This window comes from Fringilla coelebs, assembly GCF_963513975.1.
Source record: "Fringilla coelebs genome assembly, chromosome: 2".
NCBI classification, from domain to species: Eukaryota; Metazoa; Chordata; class Aves; order Passeriformes; family Fringillidae; genus Fringilla; species Fringilla coelebs.
This window is the reverse complement of record NC_140029.1, coordinates 24,317,009-24,342,130: the sequence shown is the minus strand read 5'-3', so window position 1 is coordinate 24,342,130 and position 25,122 is coordinate 24,317,009. Positions and strand designations below refer to the sequence as shown.

The 25,122-nt window shown below is 35.2% G+C and overlaps 1 protein-coding gene across 1 annotated transcript in view; it reads right to left on the bottom strand.

The window, feature by feature from the left end:
• Positions 1–25,122, bottom strand: part of MYO16 (myosin XVI) — a gene marked incomplete at both ends in the record, with an annotated part of 272,441 nt that overhangs the window by 116,514 nt on the left and 130,805 nt on the right. The window contains 1 exon segment of the mRNA XM_084226992.1: positions 23,856–24,003. Within this exon segment, the coding sequence (XP_084083118.1) occupies positions 23,856–24,003 (148 nt within the window).

Here is a 25,122-nt window from a genome sequence, read left to right as displayed (position 1 = left end):
TCTGAATATCTTACAGGATCTCACTTCTACTTACATAATGCTGAGAATGTAAGATATTTTGGATTTTTGTTTTCATAAAATTATCACAATCATTAAAATACACATTCATCACACATTCTTCAATCTTCACAAATGTCACTTAAATAAACAAAAGAACTCTCCACACCTTTCTCCAAATAAAATCATCACTACATCAACAAAGGTAGACAATTTACACACATTTCAGCCCCCACCCTTCACCACAATTACAGCAAAATTTCCCCACAATTATTCTGCTCTCTACTGATGTTCAGTCTACGATCTGTCACTTAAACCTGGGAAACAATACTGGTTTAATTTTTGACAATTCTTTTTTACAATCATATTCTCATACCACTATAGAGGAGACATAGTTTCAAAATATACTCCTATTACCACAGAAGGTCTGGCAACACTCTGGGACGGGTGGTGGTTCTTATAAGGAGGCCCTTTTACATGAATGGGTGTAGGAAGAATTATTTTGCATTTGCACTTTTCTAACAGATGAGGTTTCAATGAAACATAAAGTGCATTTTTAGTAAATCTGTATCAGATTTACCAGTGTGGATTCCCCTTGCAGTGATAATGGCATAATTTACCCCAGCAAGAGGGCAGAAGAAGAATGATGGGGTTAAAAATGTGTGCCTGGGAGCGTAAGTACCTTTAGCACCCACAGGAGGACTAACTCAGCAGTTATCTCAAGTATGAACACGCCTCTCAACTCAGTGGATGAAGCTGGTGGTTCACAAACCATTGAGAACCTGTGTCTGTGAGCATCGCTGCCAGAGCTCAGCGCTGGTTCCCCAAGGTTACTAAAACATTAATTTTGTCAGACTGAAATAGGTACAAATGATAGCACAGCTGTCAAATCAGCTAGCACAGAAGATACAAAGTATAGCCAGCTTTATGTTTTGTGGGTTTTTTCCCTTTTTTGTTCCCTGGGTTTTTTTACATTGCCTGTAGGTTCAAAGGGAGCCTAGAACACATCTAATACTAAATCTGGCATAGAACCTTCTGGTGCAAAGGTTAATCCATCAGAAAAATTTCCACTCTTCTGAACTGCTGCATGAGCTTATGCCAGTAACATGTTATGCATCATGAGTTGGTGGCACTTTTGCTCCATAATTAGGAGATTTACAGCAGCAGCCACTCTGCTGTCAAAATATTCTATTGTCGACTGTTGTAGGAGTTGGAAGCATATGGCCATTTCTGCAAAAAAAGCCTCCTCCTCAATGGTTCTGTCCCTAAATAACTCTTTGTCTCTCTCTGTACTGAGCAGGGAGTAGTCTTTCCTGTTCTGATAAGAGAATTCCACACTTCTCCTTTTTAAGCCACCCCATTTAAGCAGTACATTTTTAGCACAGCTGAAGTGCTAGTGGGTACTGCTCTTGCAGAAAGCTGTGTGAGTACTACCAGCCCCTCTGAAAGCAGGCTGCAGCACAGCAAAGTGGTGCAGAACCCTCACTCCCTGAGAGGAAAGGGCTGAGCTGAAAGCACACGTGCCAGTTCTTGCCTTCAGCACAGCACTTGCTGATTCAGCAGGGGGCAAACTGGGTACCTGCCAAACCAGGTGCCTATGGCTCTACAAACCATCCACAAACTGCAGCATCTGCTGGGACTTGCCTGTTGGAAGAGAATATGACTTTCCCAGCTATACACATCCTGAAGACTTAATCAGCAGATGTGCTGATGCTCTTGGAAAGACATGCAGTTGGACATTTTCTAAGGTGCACTTTGATTTCGTTTCCCCAGTCTAAAAACAATTAAATTATTTTATAACATTTCATGAGGCCCACCCATTTTTCTGAACTATTTAAGGACTAAGAAATATGAAACATTGCTTTGAAGAGTTGCACATTTGACTGTTATACATTTATAATATAGAGTATACTCTTATTAAGGACAGATTAATTGTATAGAGCACTTGGAACTGCTGATGGGTATCATACAACCCTCACCAAATGTAAGAAATATACAGTGTAATGTAATATGTTCTAGCCATACAAGAAAACATATTTTCCTAATTATTAAGTATTTTCTGCCTCAGAAACATAGTAACATTTGGATAGAATTTTATTTTTCTTTTTAAACAGCTCCCTGGCAGCTCATTCTTTCCACCTTAAAGATGTTGAGGACTAAAAGGGTTTGGGACACAATTTGTGTAAGTATTACTACTGTAACTTATTTATATTTAAGAACTAGAGTCCAGAACAAAATTAAGGAAAGGGGAAAGAGATGTGTCACAGTGCAAAAGTCCTAATAATAATAAACATTCCTTGGTTGAAGACACATCACTTTTCCATGAAACGTAAACTTTTTTCTTTAATGTGTATTTTTCCTCATATTTATAGTGCATTTTTGTCTTTTGACATTCAAGTGGCCTGGGAAGAATGGCATCGCTGGTGATGAAGAGGAACTAAACTGCTTAAAATTTATATTTTGAACCTACCATGGAGATTTTATTTATTATTTTTACTTAGATTTTTGTCATTGTGAACTGTACTCATGAAAACCTACGATGTTATTTGAGTGTGTGCAATGTTCCTATAAGTTTCCAACAAAATAGTCTGTGTTCAAATGTAAACCAGATCTGGTGACTCCTGAGTTCTTTGTTGCTGATAATTTTAGTAAAAGAGGTATAACTGCTATACAATCCAGAGCTGATGTTCCGTAATATCTCACGCACACAGGCTGTGCGCCAGTTTCATTCTTAATTAGTTCAGTTTTACTAGCCTTATGGCATAACTCTGTGTGCAAATTCATTCTGCAAATGCACAGGCAAAATAGTTTACTGTAGCTTTAGAAAAACATTCTCAGGTTTTGGATGAAGTTGAGCCTCTTAACTGGAGGTAGCTACTCAGACAAACAATATTTGTATTTCTCGCAAAAGTCACAAACCAAAGAATTTATGCAGTTCTAGTAATTAATCCCTTTCTGCTGACTTTAACTATTTTTTAAATGATACCCTATGCTGACATTGGCATCAGACTAGTACTTTTAACAGACAGTTTATCAGCACACAAAAAAGTTTTAAAGACATGGTCAGTGATTTTCATTTAAAAAGACAAAACTCACTGATTCACAAAACTTCTTTTCTTAAAGATAATTGAATTGCAGTGTAGTCACTTTCAGTAAAGCACAATGGTACATTAGATAGACAATTTTTTTGAGAAATATAAGGGACTATGTAGTTTTTCTGTCTGATTTTTTTTTCTAACAGTTCTAATTTGCAGCACTGTAGCAATCTCATCTATTTTAGTCTCTAAAAGAAAAAATTACTATTTAGAAGAAAAAGTCAATGGTGGTAATTTTTTAGTATATTGCTTATCATAATATACAATTTTTGAACCATCATTAGAATGACACCATAGATCACATTTTCAGGTAGGGGTGTGACTAGTACAACCAAGAGTAAAAAAAAAGTACTTAGTGTGACATTCAATTCTTAAACATTATTGACCCATATAATTCCATAATTATCTTACCTGTTTACCTCATCATCCTCATTATAATGGTTACACATCATCACAATTATTCAACTCACATATTTGGTACACAGATCTCCAATATGAAAAAGAAATATGTGTGTCGGCCTAACTGAACAATACTGAACTTTTGTGACATAAGCATATTTCAAAATTTCCTACATAATCCCACCAGTTAAAAACTTTGTTCAAGTAATTAATCCTCTACTTAGCTGATTGAGCAAATAATGAGACTAAAGCTACAACTAGCTAAGACAAGCAAAGATTAAAAAGAAAAGTTTTGACTATCAGTTTGCCACTGACAGAAACTCAACAAAATAATACCCGATTTACATTAATTTATTTCCTTTTGAACTGTAACCCAAGAGCATTGAGTTTCAAAGTGATCTGCCTCATTCAACATAAACAATTAAGTAATTTCTGTTTATTTTTAGAACTGCTACATTTATATAAAATCTGTGAAAAGAAAAAAATAAATCTGCCAATAAACCTTGATATTTCACTAACAGTAAGTAAAACATTACCAAAACACTATCCTAATCACTTTGCTTTTGTAGAATCTGACACCCAAAATGTTCATGTATTCTGTAAGAGCAGCCATTTTATGCCATGCACAATATTACATATTGCTCTGTATGATACAGCAATATCTACTTCATTGCAGTGGTCCCAGTCATATCTGGCAGAGAAACTGTCTGAAAGAGATTCCCAGGTTGTGACCAGTTCCCAGAAATTCCCTTTTGTCTGGACTGTGAGAACTGGGTGTCAACTGAAGATGAACTGTGGATTTGCCAGATGGACACTGCTTTTCTGAGGGCTTTCCTGAAGTAAATACATTTTTTCATGAATAATTAAACAAAACTCTTGGTAGGATTATATCATTAAGTGGTTTTGAGTCACTGTAAAATTTTAAGACAAATCCCTATGATTTAAAAAGGGGGGTTGGAGTTTTTCCAAGCTAGCATCTAGCTGTTTCTCACTTGGCTCCTTTCCTGATGGAGGATGAGTGCTGACACACCTCCATTTCATTGTACAGCTTTCTGGGCTATACCAGGTTTGATATAAAAGAAACAGTACAAAATCAGTACAAAAAAGTCTGGAAACTTTATTACAGACAATAGTGAAGTAAATGCTGCTCGTGGTAATAAGGATTTCAACAACAACAGTCAAGATCTTTAGTAAATAAAAACACCTCAGGTTACAGGCAAAAAGCTTCATTTTCTAATTGTTTATACTCTGAAAAATCTGATTAGATTAGAAACAGAGGACATATGTTTACTACCAAAAGCCACCCAAAAAACAACCCAACCGAAACCAAGCAACCAAAACCTCACAGAAAAGCAAGGGGCTGAGTAAGAGCATCCTGCTTTATTGGTCAGAAAAAGTGACAGAGATCAGAGGAAAGCACATTTTGTCCAGGAATTAGGACAAACAGAAATGACTATTTAAAAGATACAACTCCAACAGCAAACAATTATAGAGTGAGACAAAAGGATAACTGAAAGCACAAATTCAAGGCAGGTAAGGCTGATGAGGCAGTGGATCATCAGAACAGCATCTAGTATAAACTAAATGACAGTCAAGTATGCCTTGATAATGCAAAAAATTATTCATCATCTATAACACCCTTATTTGCACAGGCCAGCATAGGAGTCATAAAATACTTAGCAAGGTTAAAGCTTGAACTGGACTACTCTGTGTGATTTGGGGCATCCCATTTCAGAAAAATCAGAATCAGATAAGGAAAAATCCAGAGTAAAGCAGCAGCAAAAAGATATCAGAAAACAGATGTAGGAGCAAAACCAGTTGTCGTTAAATATCACCTACAGAAGACTGATATTACAAAGACAAAAAGTCGAGAAGAATATACCTCGAGGTTTTCAAGATTTGGCAAAGCTCTGAACAACCTGACCTGATCTGCCAGCTGGTCCTGCTTGGAGGAGGCACTACAGTAGAGAACACCTGAAGTCCCTACCAAAATGAATTATTCTTTGATCCTATGAAACACATTAAATTTATGTCTGAGATAAGTTGGGATTTAATATTTTGGGTTTTTTGTTTGTTTTGCTTTTTTTTCCTAAATCTCATTTAATATCAGTAATTTTGGCCCCAGAAAGGTGGGACATGAAGCAAAGATAGGTCTTTAATTGTTGCAGAAACTACCTTGACCTTCAGCTAGTCCCTAAAATCCAAAAATGACTACAGGTGTTAGAGCCATAAGATATCTGAGGACAAGTAAAATTTTATCAGAAATTTAGATTGTTCAATATCTGAAGGGATGACAGTGTTCTAAAATCAGACCAGTCTTAAACATCAGACTCCTATCAAAGGGTGAGTCAAAAAGGAAGATAATATTTCTGCTCTTCTGCTGAGGTCAGCAACCCTTTCCACTGGTCTAGCTAGTAGTTAAAAAAGTACTGCATTATTATTTTATGAGGAGGAAAATTTCTTCTGATCTTGAAAACAAATATTTTGACACGAACTTCTAAATCATCTTCCTTTCTTAAAATTTTTGAAAACTCAAATTTTATAGAAATTAACCTTAAATTTTAAGAAAAAATGATATACCAAATTTATCATCAGGAAATTTCCAGAAACTTTGATTACCTTTTATGAGTTATAAACCAAATAAAACCTCTTTTAAGATTTTTTAAAATATCTTCAAAATACCTGGATTTTTTAAAAAAAGACCAGAGGCACAGGACCAAACACTTGGAATTGATGAAAATATTCAATGCAAGCTGGATCAAAATAATTGTCAGGACACATGCTAGGACCACCACATCTCCAAGCAAATATAACTTGGCTTGATTCTGTATCTACCAGTAAATGGTTTGTAGCTTCCATGTGAAATTATTTATAAATAAGGCTACCAGGATGGCTGAATAAGAGTCCTTTTTTGCACATAATCACCTAGGGGGGATAAGATCTTAATTCTACTGGGCTCCTGGGTAAAGGTGTACAGTAAATGAACTCAAACTTACTTTATTTAGACTTTAATTCTTATGCTTTTTCACTTATGAAGTGAAAAAATAAAAAAGGTCAGGAAGTCACAGCAGAAACTTTGCTTATTCCAAATACCATCCTGAGGCAGAAAATCACAAGTTTCAAGATCTGGCAATGATAGAATCATGGGCCTGATAAGAAATGGGAACATGAATGTGAGCCCAGATGAAACTGCCCTGGCATTAGCTCACCAATCAGTTATATTTTCTTTCTTTTGTGTTGCTGAGGCAATAGACTTTCAAAGGACCACTCTGTTTGCACAGTGGATCCTGTCGTGATACAAAGGCTTGGACCTTTGTATACCCGATCTCTGGAGGCCTTTTTCAAACCAAGAGCAAAGGAAAATATTATTTTACTCTGTTTATATTCCTTTAGTTGGTTAAAAAAAAAATTGAAAGAAAATAAATGCATGAGAAGAGCTGAATGTTACAATCTATTCTTTTTTGAGACTCTCAGCCAACTGGTTCCTGTGAGGAATTAAAACTTCTATGGTGTGTGCTTTCTTCTGCTGATCCACTTCTTGCCCACATGTCATTTCTCTGCTCTTAGTAGGATACCTCTATAACTAACCAAGAGAGAAATAGAATAGTATTAACTCCTCCTCTAGCACAATTGAATACAAAATACAGTTTGTTTGGGTTTTTTTGCTAAAAGGGGCTGGAAATATTGGGTAAAGAATTTACATGGAAGGAGCAAAGAATAAATACTTAAGATAAACTAATCTCTAAATACAGGACTCCCTATCAATACTTAATTAGGCAGTGCAAGCCTCTACAGATCATGCTGTGAATCAGAAATTCAGAAATTCTGGATTTCCTCTATAAAGCCCTTATTAGTTTTACAAAAATTACATACAAATAAAAGCCTTAATATTCTTTCACCAATTAAAATATGAAAAAATATTTTAAAAATATATAAAATATTAAAAAAAGAAAAATCTTAAAACCGAGATCCTGATACTTAATATTTATTTATACAAGCCAGAAGGTTTTTGTTCCAGCTTTTAGGACAAAAAACCCCATATTTTGGTTGTTTGGGGTTTTTTTTTCTGCTGTTTTTTTTTTTGTTTTGTTTTGGGGTTTTTGTTCGGTTGTTTTTTTTGTTTTGTTTTGTTTTTTAATATATCATGCTGTAAGCCTATGGAAACCTGTCATGCAATAGTTCTCCAAAACCATTATGTGCTGTCCAGTTAAAGAAATTTAGAAGAGATGATTGAAACCAGGCACTTTCAAAATGAACCAGGCACTTTCAAAACATCACCTTCATCCTGGATATGATTTCCTGCATGTATCCCCCCTCACACAGAGGTGTCCAAATTCTTTCTCCTCAGGATGATAAGCAGGATATAGAACTGACTTGTCACTTGCTCTGCATGAGCCTCTCTATCAGTCAGTTTTACAGGCAGCTGCTAGGACATACTGTGCCCATAGCTCAGAGAAGAGCACATCAGTCAGATGGAATGGATTCAAGAATACCTACTGGAAACATTCATTTCCTTTGAATGCTGTAAAAGCTTTTCTTACAGCTTCACCTTAATTAAAATGTGCCATTAAAAAGCACACACAAACTGTGTGCTCAGTGCCAGCTTCTATAAAATTGGTTGTTCCAAAAACAGATACAGACCATGCCCATCATGACATCATATATAGTGATTTTAGGAAAAACAAGAAGTGGGTTTCTTTCCTTGCCAGGTTTACAAGTACTGTGAAATAGAATAATGAATTATTTCATCACTGTGTATTTTCCCAATTCAGCAAAACATTTCTGCCTTACCAACTTCAAGCTCGTGCTTTGTCCCACTGATTTCAATTGAATTCTAGTATCAAAATAAATACCAGTAACTGGAGGGTATAGGTGAACACCCTCTGCTGAGCTCTGGTTCACTGAGAAAGAAGGAAAGGCAGACTGAGGTGTGTGAGTCTGGAGGAAATAAGCAGACCTAGACTTTAAGCTCTCCCAAGCATTGCTTACATAATTTTTAGGCCTTAATATCATGTTATCTTACACTTATTTCTACCCTATGCAATGGAGATTCCAAAGATACACAAAAATTCCTGAACTGTAACTGTATGACCTAGGCATAGTGCAGAAAACACAGCATTTACCTATTTGGCTTAGATGGACCTGCCCCAGCACAACCATGGCACTTCTTGCTCCACACCATCTGGGGAGTCTCTGATACACTTCACAATGAGCCACACAGACTCATCTTTCAGCTCTACTTGTCGTTATATAAAGTCTGAACCAGAACATTATTACCAAATCCTGCTTAGCTGATGCTTTTTTGCTTGAAAATTCTCAAGAGAGCCAATGTCACAGGAGGAGGGAGCAGCATTTCATAATCAGGTTCCAGCTCTAACACAATCGATATGCATGTTGTGGGTGTCATTTAATGTGACATTGTATTAAGAAGCATGGATTAACAAGCTAAATCCCTTCCTTCCCCTTATTAGTGCTGCCCAATGAACCCTGCACTTGCACAATCATGGGAAAGGCGTATGGCTTTTTCCTTTGCAGTCCCCATTCCTGCTTCCCATCCAGGTCAGGGTAGTAGCCCTGATTAAGCACCACGGTCATCAGTAAAAATTCAACTAGCAGATCAGTTAATTTTTACTTTTACTTCACGTAGAAATCATAACATCTCAGGCATGGGTTAGTTACAGACAAAATATAAGTATTTAAAAACCAGTTTTCTTACAACTAGGTCAGTTTACTGCCCTCATATTAAATACTTGCGAAGTATTTATCTTAAATACTTTAAATTTTTGTAAGAGTCTAGCTATTCCTGTGACTACTTACTAAATCCCAAGTTGCAATTTAGGTGTAATTAAATTTTAGGATTGTTTGGCTTGACTGAAAATTAATGACTTCATACTTTGACATATGTTTTAAAAAATGCTTTCAGAACTGCTTGGATGAAGGGTATTGAGTATATAAAAGCAAGCCATTACCTTTCAAAAATAAATTCCACAAATCTCTACCATACTTCCAAACTCACAGAGTAAGAAATTTCAACAAACATTTTTGTTTCTTTAAATATCTCATGTGAATATGGCAGGACGACGTATTCTGCCAAGTGAGGAAAAGCTGCTTTGCACTTAGTGGTGTTTGATATGTAAACAGGAATGAGATAAAGACAAAGCAAAACAGTAGACATCAATGAAGAAAACAACATTTCCAGAACATGATAATTGACATCTTCTGGCTTTTTTTCTCTCAGGGAAAAAGGGCATGTATTATTGCTTTTTTTTTTTTCTTTGTCCCCAGTTTTTAAACATATTTGAATCTGAAAAAATTTTATACCCTTTGAACCTCGTTACCCTGTAGCACTGAGCTGGAGTTACCGCTTACCATTTAAGTGCACATATTTCTGCTCATAACTTGTGCACTAAAGTACCAAAAGCAGCTCTTAAAAAAGTCTGAATAGCTTTGTTAATGTCAAGAGATAAGGTATCAGCATAATATTAATCAACTAAACACTGTAGACAGATTTGATGACAGCCAGAACACAGCTTTTATTTTTAGTTTTCTAAACTAACAAAATGACAAGTTCTGTATGTGTTTTGTAAACTGGTTTTAGCACAGAAAGCTTATATTAGCCCATGTGTTATCCAGTAAGTAGTTTTGCCTTGATATTTTATAAAATGAAATCTCAAATAATTCTGTAAGAAAGACTATGTGTACTATGAAGTACATAAGTTTTACAGACAGTGGATATACTGAAAAGGAAAGAAAAGAAATACAGATTGGTCTTTAGCCTCAAAATGCTAAATGTTGTATAGGCTTTTTTTTTTCCTAAATATATTGATAATCCTGTGGAATAGGTTGAAATCAGAGACTCAAGCATTCTGTTCGTAAAACGACACAAAAACATAAATTTAGGATTATTCTATTAAAAAGAAAAATGAATGTGCAACAGGAGTGACTCAAAATAGAAATTTTCACATGTCTGACGGTAACACAAGAATTAATACAGACAGTATACCTTGAGCTGTTTGTCTGACTCATGATGCAGATATTTTACAGGACAGAATCATGAGATCTGTGAACTACCACTCTAGAGTATAATTTTGAATATTAATATACATGAAATAAGGAGCATAATGTTGACGATGATGAAAAAGTAGCAAATAATAAGCACTGCTGAAGATGTAAAAACAGTAAGGCAACCTGCATGCAAGTGCAAACTGGTCCAATCTACTTCCTGAAATGCTTCAAAAATTGTTTGAACTTTGCTCCTACAACTAAAAGCAATTTTGTATTTCTGTGCTCAGACATTGGCATTGTTTGCCAGGCAGATGTCACGAAGTTTATGAGCCTCAAAGGCATTTCTCCACTAGCACTTGCTACTTTTAAAATGCTGATTCATTAAAGAAAGCTGACGGTGTCAACAGCCACAGTATTTGATCTAAAGGATACAAGGATCCAGTTAAAATACTGTTGGTATGTTTCAAAATTATTTCATATTACCACTGATTGTAGTTCACCGATTAGATAAGCTAATTTACAAGAGGCACTCTTCTTCCTGTATATGCAGGTATGACCATGTGCATTCAGGTGTGTATATTAAGCAAATAATTCTGAACAGTAACATCCATTTAAAGCACTTTTAATGTGATTAAAAATAAAAGGTAAGGCCCCCCCCCCCAGACATTAGGCAACTTTTGAAATACTAGGAAATATGTATATATATTTTATTTACTTAAGAATGAAATTTCTTTTTAGAAGTATTAATATAATTAATTAATTAATTAATTAATTAATCAATAATGATTATTCACCTTTCATGGGCTAAGAAAGTATCATATACACTACACAAATATGATTTGGTGCAGTATCAAACTTTATTGCAACTTACTTTTTTTTTCTACAAAGCAAGATGATGCTCCTTAAATGGAGCAAATCCGTGTGTATTTATACATGTTATCTATTTAGAAATCAACGATCCACAATCAACAGTTGCCACTCCCTTAATGTAAGAAGAGTGTTCTGCTTTTCACACAGCTACCAAGCTACATGATGCTGGGCACAGGGTTCAGTAATGGAGAACTGCCACCTGCTCTCCCAGGCTCAGCAAGAACAGCTTTGCCCCCCTGCCTCAGGACCCATTTTTGTCCCAAATGTGTTCCAGGACAGTAAAAAATGTGACCAGGATGGATGTATGTGCCTGTTTCTCTCATATCTCTTCAGGCCTCACAATAAAATCATGCTGGATGAAGGGCCACAAATGAAACACTTCTGACATGAAATCCCCTGCTGTCTTCCTTTGTCTCTCATAAGGCACCAAGGACACAGAAGCTCAGCAAACCTGAAGTAAACCTCAGAGTTTGCACACCAAGATCTCAGTTGGTGCAGTGCATCTAAGGCACATATGAAGATTTACAGTACTTTCACGGTTTGTGTGTCAAAACAGGACAAAGAGACTCCCTACTAGGTCTTAGTGCTAAAATCTACACTACATAGGGATTGCAAAGCTAGGTTTTATTCAAATACATTGCTTTCTAACAAAAATGAAAAAAAATACAATTTTAAAAGGTAGAAAAAAAACCCAGAGAAGATGATCACAGAATAAATTATGCTTTAAACTAGTCCTTTCCCTCCTAAGATATATGGGAAGCAGGAATGGGAATAGATAGAGAGGATTGCAATTGCATGTTTAAACTGACTCCAGAATAAACTACATCACCAAAGAATTTGAAATGCTCCCATTTGTTCCAGTTTTGTCTTAGAGGCCAACCTAATTCCATAACATACCCACTGAAGTTCAGTTCATCATAGGACATATTTTAATACATGCTGCTCCATTCCTCTTAATGGCTACCTGATTTAGGAGCCCTGTTTAAATAGGACATTAGGCCTGAAATGTGGAAAATATACATAATGGAGCTGAAAATATACTGGGAAAGGAATGTCAGAGAGCATGATCAAAATGGGGGAAGGACTGCAGCTACAAGGAAGTATAGATATATCTCTGATAGTGAGTCTGATTTCTCTAAAACCAAAGACATGAGCTACACAGAAGCAAACACAAAGAAATACTCAGAATTCTAGGACATTCTGTAGCAGTGCCAGTGTTAACTAATCTCTATTTGAGACAATAAAGTGATACCAAAAAAAAGTGAACAATGATTTAAATAGAAAAATACATAGAATCATCATCACTATTGAAAGGCTTGGGCTTGCAGGGACCTTAAAAACCATCTGCTTTGGGCAGGGATGCCACCCACTAGATCAGACTGGCAATATTTATAACAAAGAAGGGTCATCCAGACTTTCTCTGGTTTTTATTCAATGCTGGAAAATTCTAATGACATAGGATAGTCTCCAATTGTTTTCCAACAAAATTATTCTATGAAATAACTTATTTTCCTATTTCAGTTATTTACAGTGAAAGGCCACAGACTTATTTTTACACAGACTTTTTTTTTTTAGTGGTTAGTTATCACTTTTCTTTATCTCCATAATTATCTTCTTGGTGGAAAACAAAACACAAAACTGGTGTCAGTGTACCAGCATCAAAATAAATACTGCAATTAATGTGTAGGTTTAATACTAAGCTGTAATGACAGCCTGGTACATTGATTTCTATCCATTTCATGATTTGATTTGGTTTAAATTCTACAAAGGTTAAAGTAGAAATTAGAAGGTGCCAGCAGTTGTCAGAAGCCATGTATTACCCTTCTCTACAATTATGATTACAAATACAGTTTGTTTGTCAAATGGTACTTCTGCATTGTTTCAGTTCCTTTTTCTATAATTTCAGTCAGCAAAAAATTCATAAAAGGCTTTTATTTCAGAAAGCTTTCTTGATTTGCATCTCTCTTTGTGCAAACTGCATCTGTTCTAATAATTTTTCTCACCCATATTAATACTCAAGAAATGCTTAAACTTACAATCAGAAAAACACAGGGCTTATTATCACAGACAGGCCACAGATTCAGAGAATCATAAAATCATTAGGCTGGAAAAGGTCTTTAAGATCATTGAGTCCAAAATCCACAAACTTGAAACACTCTGGACCTATTCAGCTCTAGCTCTCCCCAGCGTGTCTACTTGTCTGATCCAGAGTTCCCTTTGCTCAGGTCTGGTAAAAATACAGCCTTCCCTGGTTCAACAGGCTAATATATATGTGCATTTAAAATATATATTTATATAATAATATTGTAATAATATATAATATAAAAATAATATATAATATATATTACACTTTGTGCTGTGATTCCAAGGGAAGTGTCATAAGCTAACTGGATACAGACAAGACCTATTCACAGAATTAAAAAGTTCCAAAGATCATCTGGGTAATGGGTGATTTATTGTAAGAAATTCACACACCATTCTGTCCCACATTATATTGCATAAAATAAATTCAGAAGCCAAATTGGTAGAGTTGCCATTCTTAGGAGCTGTACGAAACTAAGATCCTGACGTGCTCTGGTCATTAGCACTCAACTAGCATATTCAGAAAATTTTAATTAGCTACTTGTGCTTTAGACAAGACTCAGTTTCAGTAACCAACTTCAGAAAATACAGTGGAAATCCAATAAATGGAAATGGTAAACGGCACTAACCTCACACAATCAGATTTAACCTCAGAGTAGTGGTAATTTTGAATTATGATTAATGAAAGAACTAGAGGACGAAAACTATGCTACACTTTGGGTTGACCTTGCCTGAATTTCCTAGAGAGAGCTGGCTACCTGTGCAATGAAAAATACATGGCAGCACAGGGAGCTGAGTGAAGGCAGCAAGTTCAAACAAGGGTGAAGAGTATCAACTCCACTAGATCTAACACTGAAATGAGCTGGGTTCAGTGACTGGGGTTCTGTATGTCAATAACAATTTCTGAAACACCCAGTCCTGACTGGAAATTCATCTACAGTAATTGTATCAAAACGATTCTAAGAGTGACTTTTGAAACATAAATTGCAGAACTGTGTTATCACACTAGATTTATGTAATGTAATAGCTAAGTGGTTTCAGGAGCTGAATCCACCGAATCTCCCTCCACATATGAGATGATTAGCAACCTAGTAAAGTGCAGAGACATATTTTGTACTTGAAGTAAAAGCCAAATTAACTTTTCTACCATTTATGTGAGCAATCACATCTACTTTCAAGTCAGGGTTTCTTCTGCAATTTCACCTCTCGGAGCTACATCTGTTTTCTGTCTGACATGAAACACTGGTAGGCTGCTTAAACGGTCAGGACTTAATTTCTTCAACAGAGGATCAAATTAAACCAAATATATATATATATATACATAAAATAGCTCTCTGGAGATTTCTCTTTTTTCTAACAAAAGATTGGACTTGGCCCAAAAACTTAAAGGTGTAAGATATTCATCAACAGAAGTCACAACAAATTGGAGAATCATCTGGTACATGTTATGTTTATTTTTGCACTTGCTTTCCCCATTTAAAGCAATTTATTTGAAACAATGTTTTTAGTATGTATAGTTTTCTACTAAAATTAAGACAGATGTGTTCACTAGACTCTAAAGATCCCACTGCTCTTAATTACCAAGTTTGTTTCTTTCTTATGAATGAAACAGATTTCAGTTTTTTCTTGTCTCCCATTCTTCATCTTTCATGCCATGCCATGGACATGAAAGACAGAGTATTCTTGTCCTGTTTTCTGCACCTGTTTCTATATCATACCAAAGAAGACAAAAAAAGACAAAGCTCTCCAAATAAATATCAAATGGTATCAATGCTAGTCAAACGATGCAAATGCAAGTTTGTGGAATAAAACAAAACATGCAAAAGTAAACTGAATAAAGCAATAAAAAGGCAAAATCAAGAGCACTTTTATATGGTCTGACACAATTTTTCCTATTTCAAGCTGACACCAAGGGAATGTTACTTACCAAATATCACCAGATATCTGAGTTCATTTAGGAAAACACAGAAATAAAAAGAAGAGTGCCTTGGCTCCACTGTACCACTATAAATATAAAATTAATTCCTGAGAAAACATGTGTTCATTTACACATAGTTTTACAGGTTCAGTTTGTTAGAGCTATGATGGAGAGAAAAACAGTTGTTGAAACAAGAAGTAATCAAAATGAATGATTTCTTTGCCTTTGCCTCTCAGACCCTGCCAATGGAGGACTGAACAACCTCTGCCCCTAGTCAATCAATATGTATGAAGAACAATACAATGAGAGGGGATTGTTAACATCAAATGAAAGAAAATACCCAGAGGAATATGAGTTCCGGATTTCCACTCTTGAACAAAGCAGAATTTCTGCAGCATTTATTCCAAAAGCCAGACAAATAACAATTGAACTTGGGACCTCAGACAAAGACCCTGAGCTGTCTCAGAGCAATTTTAATACCTTTACCTTGCTAAATAAAAATTCTTCTTGAATTTCAAGTAAGCTAATGATTGTTAAACATCACTGGAGGCGTAATTTTTTAAAGTATCCTTTGGGAGTAAAGCAGTAATATTAAAAACTGCTAATGTCGAAACTGGAATAAATAAATTAATCATTAAAATCCAAAGCTAAGTTGCTTCTGCTTTCAAGAAGAAAAATGCTTTGGATATCTTGACATGTAATTAGAATGCAAGTGTGTAGGTGTGTATGTAACTAACCCTGAATTCAAGATGAACCACTCAAAACAACTGCACAGGCAGATACTCAAAACAAATATTGTGAAACAAAATGAATAATATAGAGGTATACCTTATGTATGAGGTGTAGAAAAGTAACCACTTAATTTGAAAATTAAAGCAGATAAATAGCATTTCAGTTTTGTTTTGAAAACCTAATATGTGATCCTGATTATATATTCTGTAATTTCAATGCCAACCTCCTACTAATGTATCCTGTAGGACATGACTATCTACAAATGCCTCACAGAAAGGGGGTTGAAGATAGAGGAAATGTAATAAATTTTCAGAAACAAACTGTATATTAACTTCAACACTGACATTATTGTATAACATACACAGTGATGACCTTAAGGAAGAAGATTTACTCTACATGGTTTGGTCATCATAATTCCCCTGCTAAAAAAACACCAAAAAACCTCTTAGCTTCTGTATACTAACAGGCTTCTTTAGTTTCCATCTAGTTCTCATTAAAATATGGCAGTCTAAGCCTAAAATATGAGACTAAGCCTAAAAGCTAGCTGAACAGAAGTGAAGCATACAAATAAGTAAAATGAGATGAATTAGATCACAGAGTAAAAAATCAATATTTTTGAATATTCTTTTTTGGAAATCAATATTGAATGAAAAAAAATCCCAAACTTACACTCCATTCTATTTTTTAATCTCAGATATATCTGAATATAAGTATTGTGAAATGTCACATTAGAATTAGATAAAATTAGTTCCAGTCACTCAATATCACTTTGAAACATGAAGTTGTATCTTAATAAAACATATAATATAGTTTTTGGTGTCCATCCCCAATAAAACTGAGTTTGTCATGATTATTATAACAAATCACACACATCAGTCATTTGTTGATGTTGTCTTTACACACTTCCTCCTCTGAAGTGCAAAGATCAACACTGACACTTGAAGATCATGGTACAAGAGATTAATGAAGCCTGACCTTCAAAGAAAGAATAAGAGAAGTACAAGAGTCTAAGGAAAAAAAACCTCACAAAAGCATAAACATTTCTTTTGGTTTAATTCCTGCTTACATAAAGAATAAACCAAATTGAACAAACTCATGAGCACTATTTGCTCAGAAAACCTGCATGAATGAGGAAAATAAAGGAAAATTGAAGAAGGTAAGAGCATTGGGATAAAAACTATTATCTGTTGAAATAAATGGGAACTGGAGGCTGAAGTTATAACAGGATAGGGAAAAACATTAAAGAGAACAATGTGAAAGCACATTTTGTTGGAATCTGAATTTAACCTACATGCAGTAAAGGTGATTCAATCTCAAAAAAGAAATAATTTTAAAAGTTCAGACATCAGTAAATACAGTGTAAATACGAAAAGAACAAATAGCAAGCAGCAAAAGTAAATAAGCAAAGCACAAAAGACAACAGATAAAATCTAGACAATACTTTTGACATTGAAAATATTCCAGATTACATAGATATTAAACTCACTGAAACAAGTTTAAATCTGCTCCAGAATCTCAGACAAATACATCTGCTTTATATCTCTCCCCATTACCTTCCTGATAACTAGCCTGGTTTAGTTCAGCCGTCAGACCTTTGTAGAACCTAAATAAATGGAATTGCCTCATTACATTCAAAATCTACAGATCTGGCCCTTAAAATAGTACTACTCATTGTAAATCAGATTTTCATGGTAGCACTGCATGAAGATAGTCAAGAAATAAATTAAAGAAATTTAAAAAATAAATTAAAGCTGTTCACTAGACAGCTGAAATAAAAGTAAATCATATCAGGAAGTATATAATTTTTATATTATTTGCTACCATGCAGTTAAAAAAACCCAAAAAACAAAAAACCAACAAACAACCCAAACTATTTTCTATTTTATTTAGGGTTTCACCTATCCATATCCTCTAATTGTACTGAAACAAATTCAGCAAAAATAACAGACCTAACTTTCTTGTTTTTGAAATCTTCCGTGTCCTGAAACTGCATCTTCATGCTGCCACATTATTTAGAAAGATTGTCAAGTGTGCTCCAAAAGTCTTTATACCCTTTGCTCTCCAGGCATGCTACTGTACACAGCTTGATCTACTAGTACCACTGCACTGTTTTGTAAATGTTAATGTACTTAAAATGCAAGTTTTTTAGAGAAAGGGAATGTGCTGCACATAGTCAAGTTAGGACAGGAAAACCTGTACAAAACAACAACCACAAAAATACAACTTTACTTGTTCAACCAGAACTTGAATGTTGTTTTAAATGTAAGAGATCTTTTGAAGGTCCTTTTGGAAGTAGAAGGACTTGACCATCATGGCCATTCAGCTGCAGTGATGGTGATCGCAATTTCTCCTGCCACAGCTTCTCTCTCGTCCTGTGCTGACCCTGCCCGTAATGCAAAAGTGGAATACAGCAGAGAAACCTCTGAGTATGATCTTTACCCTCCTCCTAAACTTAAATACAATTAATCCCAGTTTCCTGATAGCCTAGAGCTTGAGTTTCTGTCAGCAGGACTTTAAGTTGATCCTCAACAGTGAAGTTCAGGGAGTCTCAACACTAGGCTTTGATTGGGTGAGACTTAAAATTTTGGTATTATCTCATGCTGAGTTTCACCACACAATGTCCAACAGCAGTTTGATAATGTGATGAAACTTGGCACTTCATACAGAAATTATCATTCCAGCAGGATGGGAAAATCTGATGTAACTCTTACAGATCAAGCTGTTTCATTCACAACACTTAAATCCACCTAATTTTGTAACTTAAGTCTAATGCTTGGGTTTTCCTCTAGTCAGCATACACAGATATCAGCATCAAGCAAATTGTGAAGCAAAGGGATCAGAATGGTCCTGTGTTATCACCTCTGTGAACTGAGCTTTTGGCCATACTGAGAGTTTAAAAAAAGTCAATATGCACAAGAAAAAAATATCTATTAGGCTTGAATACAAGGAAAGAGCATAGAAACATCAGAAGACTGGAACATTCCTAAAATACCTATTTTTGTAATTATGTGGGGAAAATTTAAAAATAATAAAACCCAAACCACATGCACAAACAAAAACAAACAACCACCCACAAAACAAAACAAAAACCCCCAAACAAAAAAAAAAAGTTCCAAAATAAAACAAACAGCCCCAAACAACAACAAAACAAAGCAGAAAAACCCCCAAAGCCCTACAACTTTTTTCTGTGAATTTACTGTTAGACTACCACAGCAAGGTTTGTAGACAAATAGCACAGGTATGAAAAACTGGTAGTTTCAAGATAATAATTTCTTTCTGTTGCACTTTTAATGAGGACCTAATCAAATGGATGGGAAAAAAAAAAGGCATCCAAACACACAGGGAAAGAAAAAGAAGATGAAAGGCATGGAAATATGGGAAACGTGCAGGGTCTCCATGGTGCATATCTAAAACAGCTATAAAATAGGCAGGTTGCCACCTGAGGGTACTGAAAAGAGGAAATCTGTGGTAATGGGCTACTTACAACCTTGAAAATTCACATCTTGGGCTCTTATATATAAGGGAAAGGAGGAGTGGGGATCAATATGGATATTACTAGAATAATCATTATTTTGAACACATTGTATTAGTGCTTGTTAGAAAAGATGATTACTAGAAACACAAAAAAAAAAATCATACGTAAGGATCTCTTTACTGGGATCTTTTCTATTTCATTCACTTTGCCACACTAATTTTTAAGCCTTTTTTTTGAAGACCAGACTTATAATTTAGAAAATTATATTAATTCCTCAGTGATCAAGATTCAGATTAGTTCAGACTTTAACAAAAATAATCAATCACTTTACTGAAATTACTCCTATATATATTGAATTCAAGTTTTCTTATTGAGAGTGAAGAGGGCACCTGCACTAAAAAACTGTAAAAGAAGGTACATCAGGTACATCAGTTCCCTGAAGTGATCTACATCTGTTGGTGCAGAAGAGTTTCACTGCTTTTAGAGGCTGTGAGAAATATCACAGGCAGAGAGAACACACAGCGCAGTGCACACCATTGTTCAGTGGGAGAAAAGAAAGTTTTACACATCTGGGAACAGCAGTTTGATAATGCAAATACAAAAAGTGCATGCCCTGACCTCAGTTCAGCTTGCATGAATGTGTATATAACATTTTCCTCAGCTCAAATTATTCACTTGTTTTTACAGTACAATGAATTAGGAGAAGTAGGAACTTTGTTTAACTGAAAATGGTGACATGAAGTTGAACAGCTCTCAAACCTACCATCTTTTCTGAAATAATTTTCTAGAGTTGAGTGCCCTTAAGCTATATTTTTAAATATAAATGTACACATGTAAAGACATGATTTTTAATAACAGTATGTTTGAGTGTCTTACATATACATATTACACAATGACATTCTTACATTGTTCTATATGCCACAGCTTTGAAACAGAAATACTAACTAATATGAAGCAATTGGCCCAAAGCAACCAAAGCAGGACTTTCCACTTATTTTCTGGAATGTTCTCCCAAAATACTTTCTTTCCTATAGCTATTATATTTCCTTTTGTTTCCTATCCTTCATTCATTAGTGTTGAAGATCACTTACAAATCAATCTATCACCGCTGTCACTTCTCTTACTGTTCCCTGTTTCACCTTGGTTGCAAGATTCCTCACTAAGTTAGCACCTACTGTAACTATGAGACAAAACTACATCTGCTAGAAGAGCTGGTACATGCTTTTTTTGTGAGGCCAAACTTCAGAGACCACAAAAGTACTGCTTACAGTCATAGACTGTGATCTGCACCCAGAAAAAAAAATAAAATTAATCCAGAGCAAATCAAGAGCAAGTTGAGAATATAATTTCAAATTGCTAATGCCTCTGTATTACACATAATTATTATCATCAAGATAAAGAAGTCCTAGAGTTCTTTGAAACAAAGTAAATTAATAGAAATATTGGAATTTTTCAATCAACCATCTCCTGATAAAAAACAGTTTCCAAATATAATGAACACACAAGAGTAGTTGTCAATCAAAAGGCTTTGACTCGCCCTTTCAAGACTCTCTCCTCATTTCTGACATGCTTCCCTTGCTCAGTCTTGAAAAATGATCTTACCTTGCAGCAATTACTTCTGCCTTTCTCCATCATGATCCACATGCAGATACGATGGGAGATGCACTCATTCAGATCCTTCCCTATGCAGATTAAATTCTTGCTCCTTTAAGATCCTAGTTGTATGCAGGCTCAATAGAAAGTGTGCAGCTATTTGTCCTCACATGATGCTTCAGCAATTACAATGCTTGCAAGGACTCATATTTAAGTTTCTGAGCTCAAGCTCCCTCCCAAAAGAGCACCAAACAGCAGAGATTTAGAGCCAAACAACTTTTCCTACACGATGGGGCAACAGCCCAGCCTTACAGAGATTCTTAGTGATTCCAAAAGGGAGGGATTTCCCCTTTAAGCAATTTACATGAACTCTCAGCTCAGGATTATATATTACATAAAACATGATCTGCATCTCATCTTTTATGGCATCATATTAACAAAATTGCTTTCAATCTTTGAGGTACTTTTATCTAAAATAAGAGTAAAAAAATCGATGCTACATCTTACTTCTTACATTGCAATGGCTTAAGAAAACAAAAACAATGTTAAAATAAGGGTACTTTTTGATCTTAATAGTCATTATTTAATAAGATTCTTGAATCTTCTACATAAAAGTGCAATATTAAACAATGTGAAGAGGAACAAAAAAATTATCAAAAACAACTGGGCAGAAACAACCTGCCAAAGGTTTTAAAAGGCCTGTTATCTAGCTAATTTAACTATTTGAATCAAGATTACACTTGTTCAAAGAAAACATTAAAAAATCACTTATGGATGTTACCAGAATGATGTGATCTCATCAAAATTTGACTAAGCCAGAAATAATGAGCTTATGAAAGAGGCCAGGTCCTGCCTTCCTGATTCATGAGTTTGATGCAGTAGAAATTCATCCCTAATTTAACTTTATCAGCTGAGAAATATCTAGAAGTATTGCATTCAGGAGTTTAAGGTAAGAAAAAATTGGCCCAAACACTCTCAATAATTTAAGATACAATCTACTGTACATAGGCAATGCAAAGCTTTATTGATAAAAGCAGGTTTATGCAAATATTCAGCTATAAATTACTTCTAAAGCTTTGGTACTGCAATGTTCAGACATCTATTTAGAAATACCATTTTGTTCCTTTTAGATGACTATCAGATTATCTGATAAAGCTTTGTTCATGAGAATCTAATTATTCAGGTTTACACTAAGTTCTTTTCTATCTGAGCTTTTTGCAAAGGGACTTTGTTTCATTTTCTGAAAAAACTGAGTGCTTCCAAACAGCTTATGCTAGAAGAGGAATAAAGTAATCATCAGAAACTTAGAATACTTTTGGTGTTCAAAGTCCTCAAACAATTTAAAATATAGAATTTAACTCTTCTTCTCCCTGCTTTGAAGTGAATCATTTTTAGCAAAGGAATTTAGCCTGAGGTTTCTTCAGAGTTAGTTCTGTATGATATTCTGTACAATACAGAAATTATAACAGCTTAGAACATTACCAAACAATGGTAGGTAGAAGACTTCTAGGAAAAAAAATCATAATCAATGAAGCTTTTTCTGGAAAAATTTATGTGGTGCCTTTCTATTTACAGGTTCTGTATCTAGAACTGCTATTTTATTCAAGTAACTAGCCAGAGTGGAAAATGAAAAAGTTGAGAAAAGAAAAAAATCCATGGCAAAAGGCTTAGATGTGAAAACCTGAAAATATTCTTCTTACACAATTTTAATTACTATTGGTCTTCTTACAGTTACTCACTATACTCATTTTAAAGGTAGTCAGTTTAAGAGAAGATCATTAATACTAAATAGCCTACTCTCATTTCAGTGACACCTAGCAAAGACTGAAGAGTAAAATGCAAATTAACTAAGTGAGGAATATTTTTTCATTCTAAAATAGGCAGAATGAATAAATTCTGAGATAAAAAAACCCCAAGACCTCTTCTATAGTAAACACTTGGAGAATATTAAGCCTTAGACATGCTGCATTTGGGTGTCTATATTCAGCTCTTTATATTTAAGCTCTTACTACAGAGGTGACGTGATCAGCAGAGTTTATGAAGACACACATAGCTCTGTGCCCTGGGTGAACTGAACCACATTTGTAAGTCATTGTACAGCTGAGCAGGGACTCAGTCTCCTTTGATTGCAAATGGGAGCCAAGACAACCAGATCTTGTGGAGTCATACAGAAAGACATTTTTTAGGTGCTGGGTGTCGAATCCTTTCCTTGGGTTCAAAGCAGTCAAAACTTTTGTTTCTGTTTTTCTTACTAATTTGATATAAAGTAAGTATCAAAATGAAAATGGAGATATCAGGTTACATTTAGTGACATTTCATCAAAATCACCATATTCCATAAGAAAATTACAAATAAATCAAACAATTTTTACCTTTAGAAACAACTTTTCACCAGGGAAAATAACCCAAAACCAATAGACATACTCTAGTCCAAAAAAGAGGAAAAGAGCTAATAAATTCCTTTTTTTCCTTTGAGGCAACAATACAAATGGATATAAAACTCTGATCTTGTGAAGACATTATAAATGTAATTCAGAATAAAATACTCATGAGCAGGTACTCCATAATAAATAATTTCAGAACTCATTGAAAAGTCAGAAAAATTTTAACAATTAGACGAAGGACCTCAACAGCAGAGAGGCATTAATATAAGAAAACTTTTAATTCTAAATGTAAAGTTGTTTTCCTACCTGTGTGCAGATAAATTACTGAGGTACAAGGTGTATTTTTCTTCAGCAGACAATCCATCCATCATCAAGTAGAAAACATGAAAATTACTCTGGTTGAGAGGTTGGATAACAACACGAGACTTCTCCAACATGTATGTATAAATCCTAGCTGATTAAGAAACAAACATATAAATTCATAATTACATTGATTGTTGTAAACTTAACTGTCTTAAGCAATTCACCATTGTAACAGTTAAGAATAAACAATTTTTCTTATAAAATGATCTGAGGGGAGCATATAGAATATTACATTACCATTTATACTCCCTGGTTTTCTATACAAATCACATACAAAACCCCAATTCCATTAGAATTGGTAGAACAAAGTTATTACCACACTTACTTACTGTTTGACATTACCATCAAAACTACTTAGTTTTGAAGATACTTCTGTTGATTTGTATCAGTTGCTATATTTGGCAAGATTTTCTAAGGCACAAGCTATTAGTCATCTCACCAAAATGTAGCCATCTGAGCACTGGCATCTATTCTATCCTCCTCCTAAACAGAAAGATGGGAGAGAGACACAAGACCCCTTAAAAACACACTTGGAAGCATTTCTTCTTTCTCTGTTGGTAATCAAGAACATAGACATTAATAGTTTTGATTAACCACCTAGCTTCTAGATGGCTACAAAGAGGCAAATCCTCTGCAGAACAGCTTATAAAAAGGCTCACTGACCAGAGCCTGGGGAAACACGGGCATCTCAGAAGGGCTGTGATGACCTGAATAAATGAGCACCATGTGAATCAGCAGTCTGGGGAAGAAGATGAAGGAGGATGAATCTGAGTGAGATTTGCCTACAGAAAAACAGCTTACAGGATCATACATAACCTCAGGCTCACAAAGATTCTGAAAGAGGCAAAGCCCAGAAGTAAACGTAATACTGAGCCTCAGATGGATTTACCTTTTTGCAAGATAAAAGGCATTTTAGAGATACCTGTGAAGAGACAGGGATGGTCACTGTTTTGGGCAGGCTACTCTCTGGGAGTACACCACTATGTGGTTCCAGATGCAAGAGACTAAGAGAACAAGGGAATGTCCAAATGCAGCTAGAAGTCTGGGCCTTTCTGGTAAGTGGGAACCTAAGCCCAGTTCCTACTTACCCAGCTGCTGGCACAATTTATCTAACTACTTCAATGCTAGCTGTGGTGCAAAGACCAGAAGCACTGCACTTCACAACTGATCACTTCACAACTGATCACCTCCACCACATGGACACAGCCCA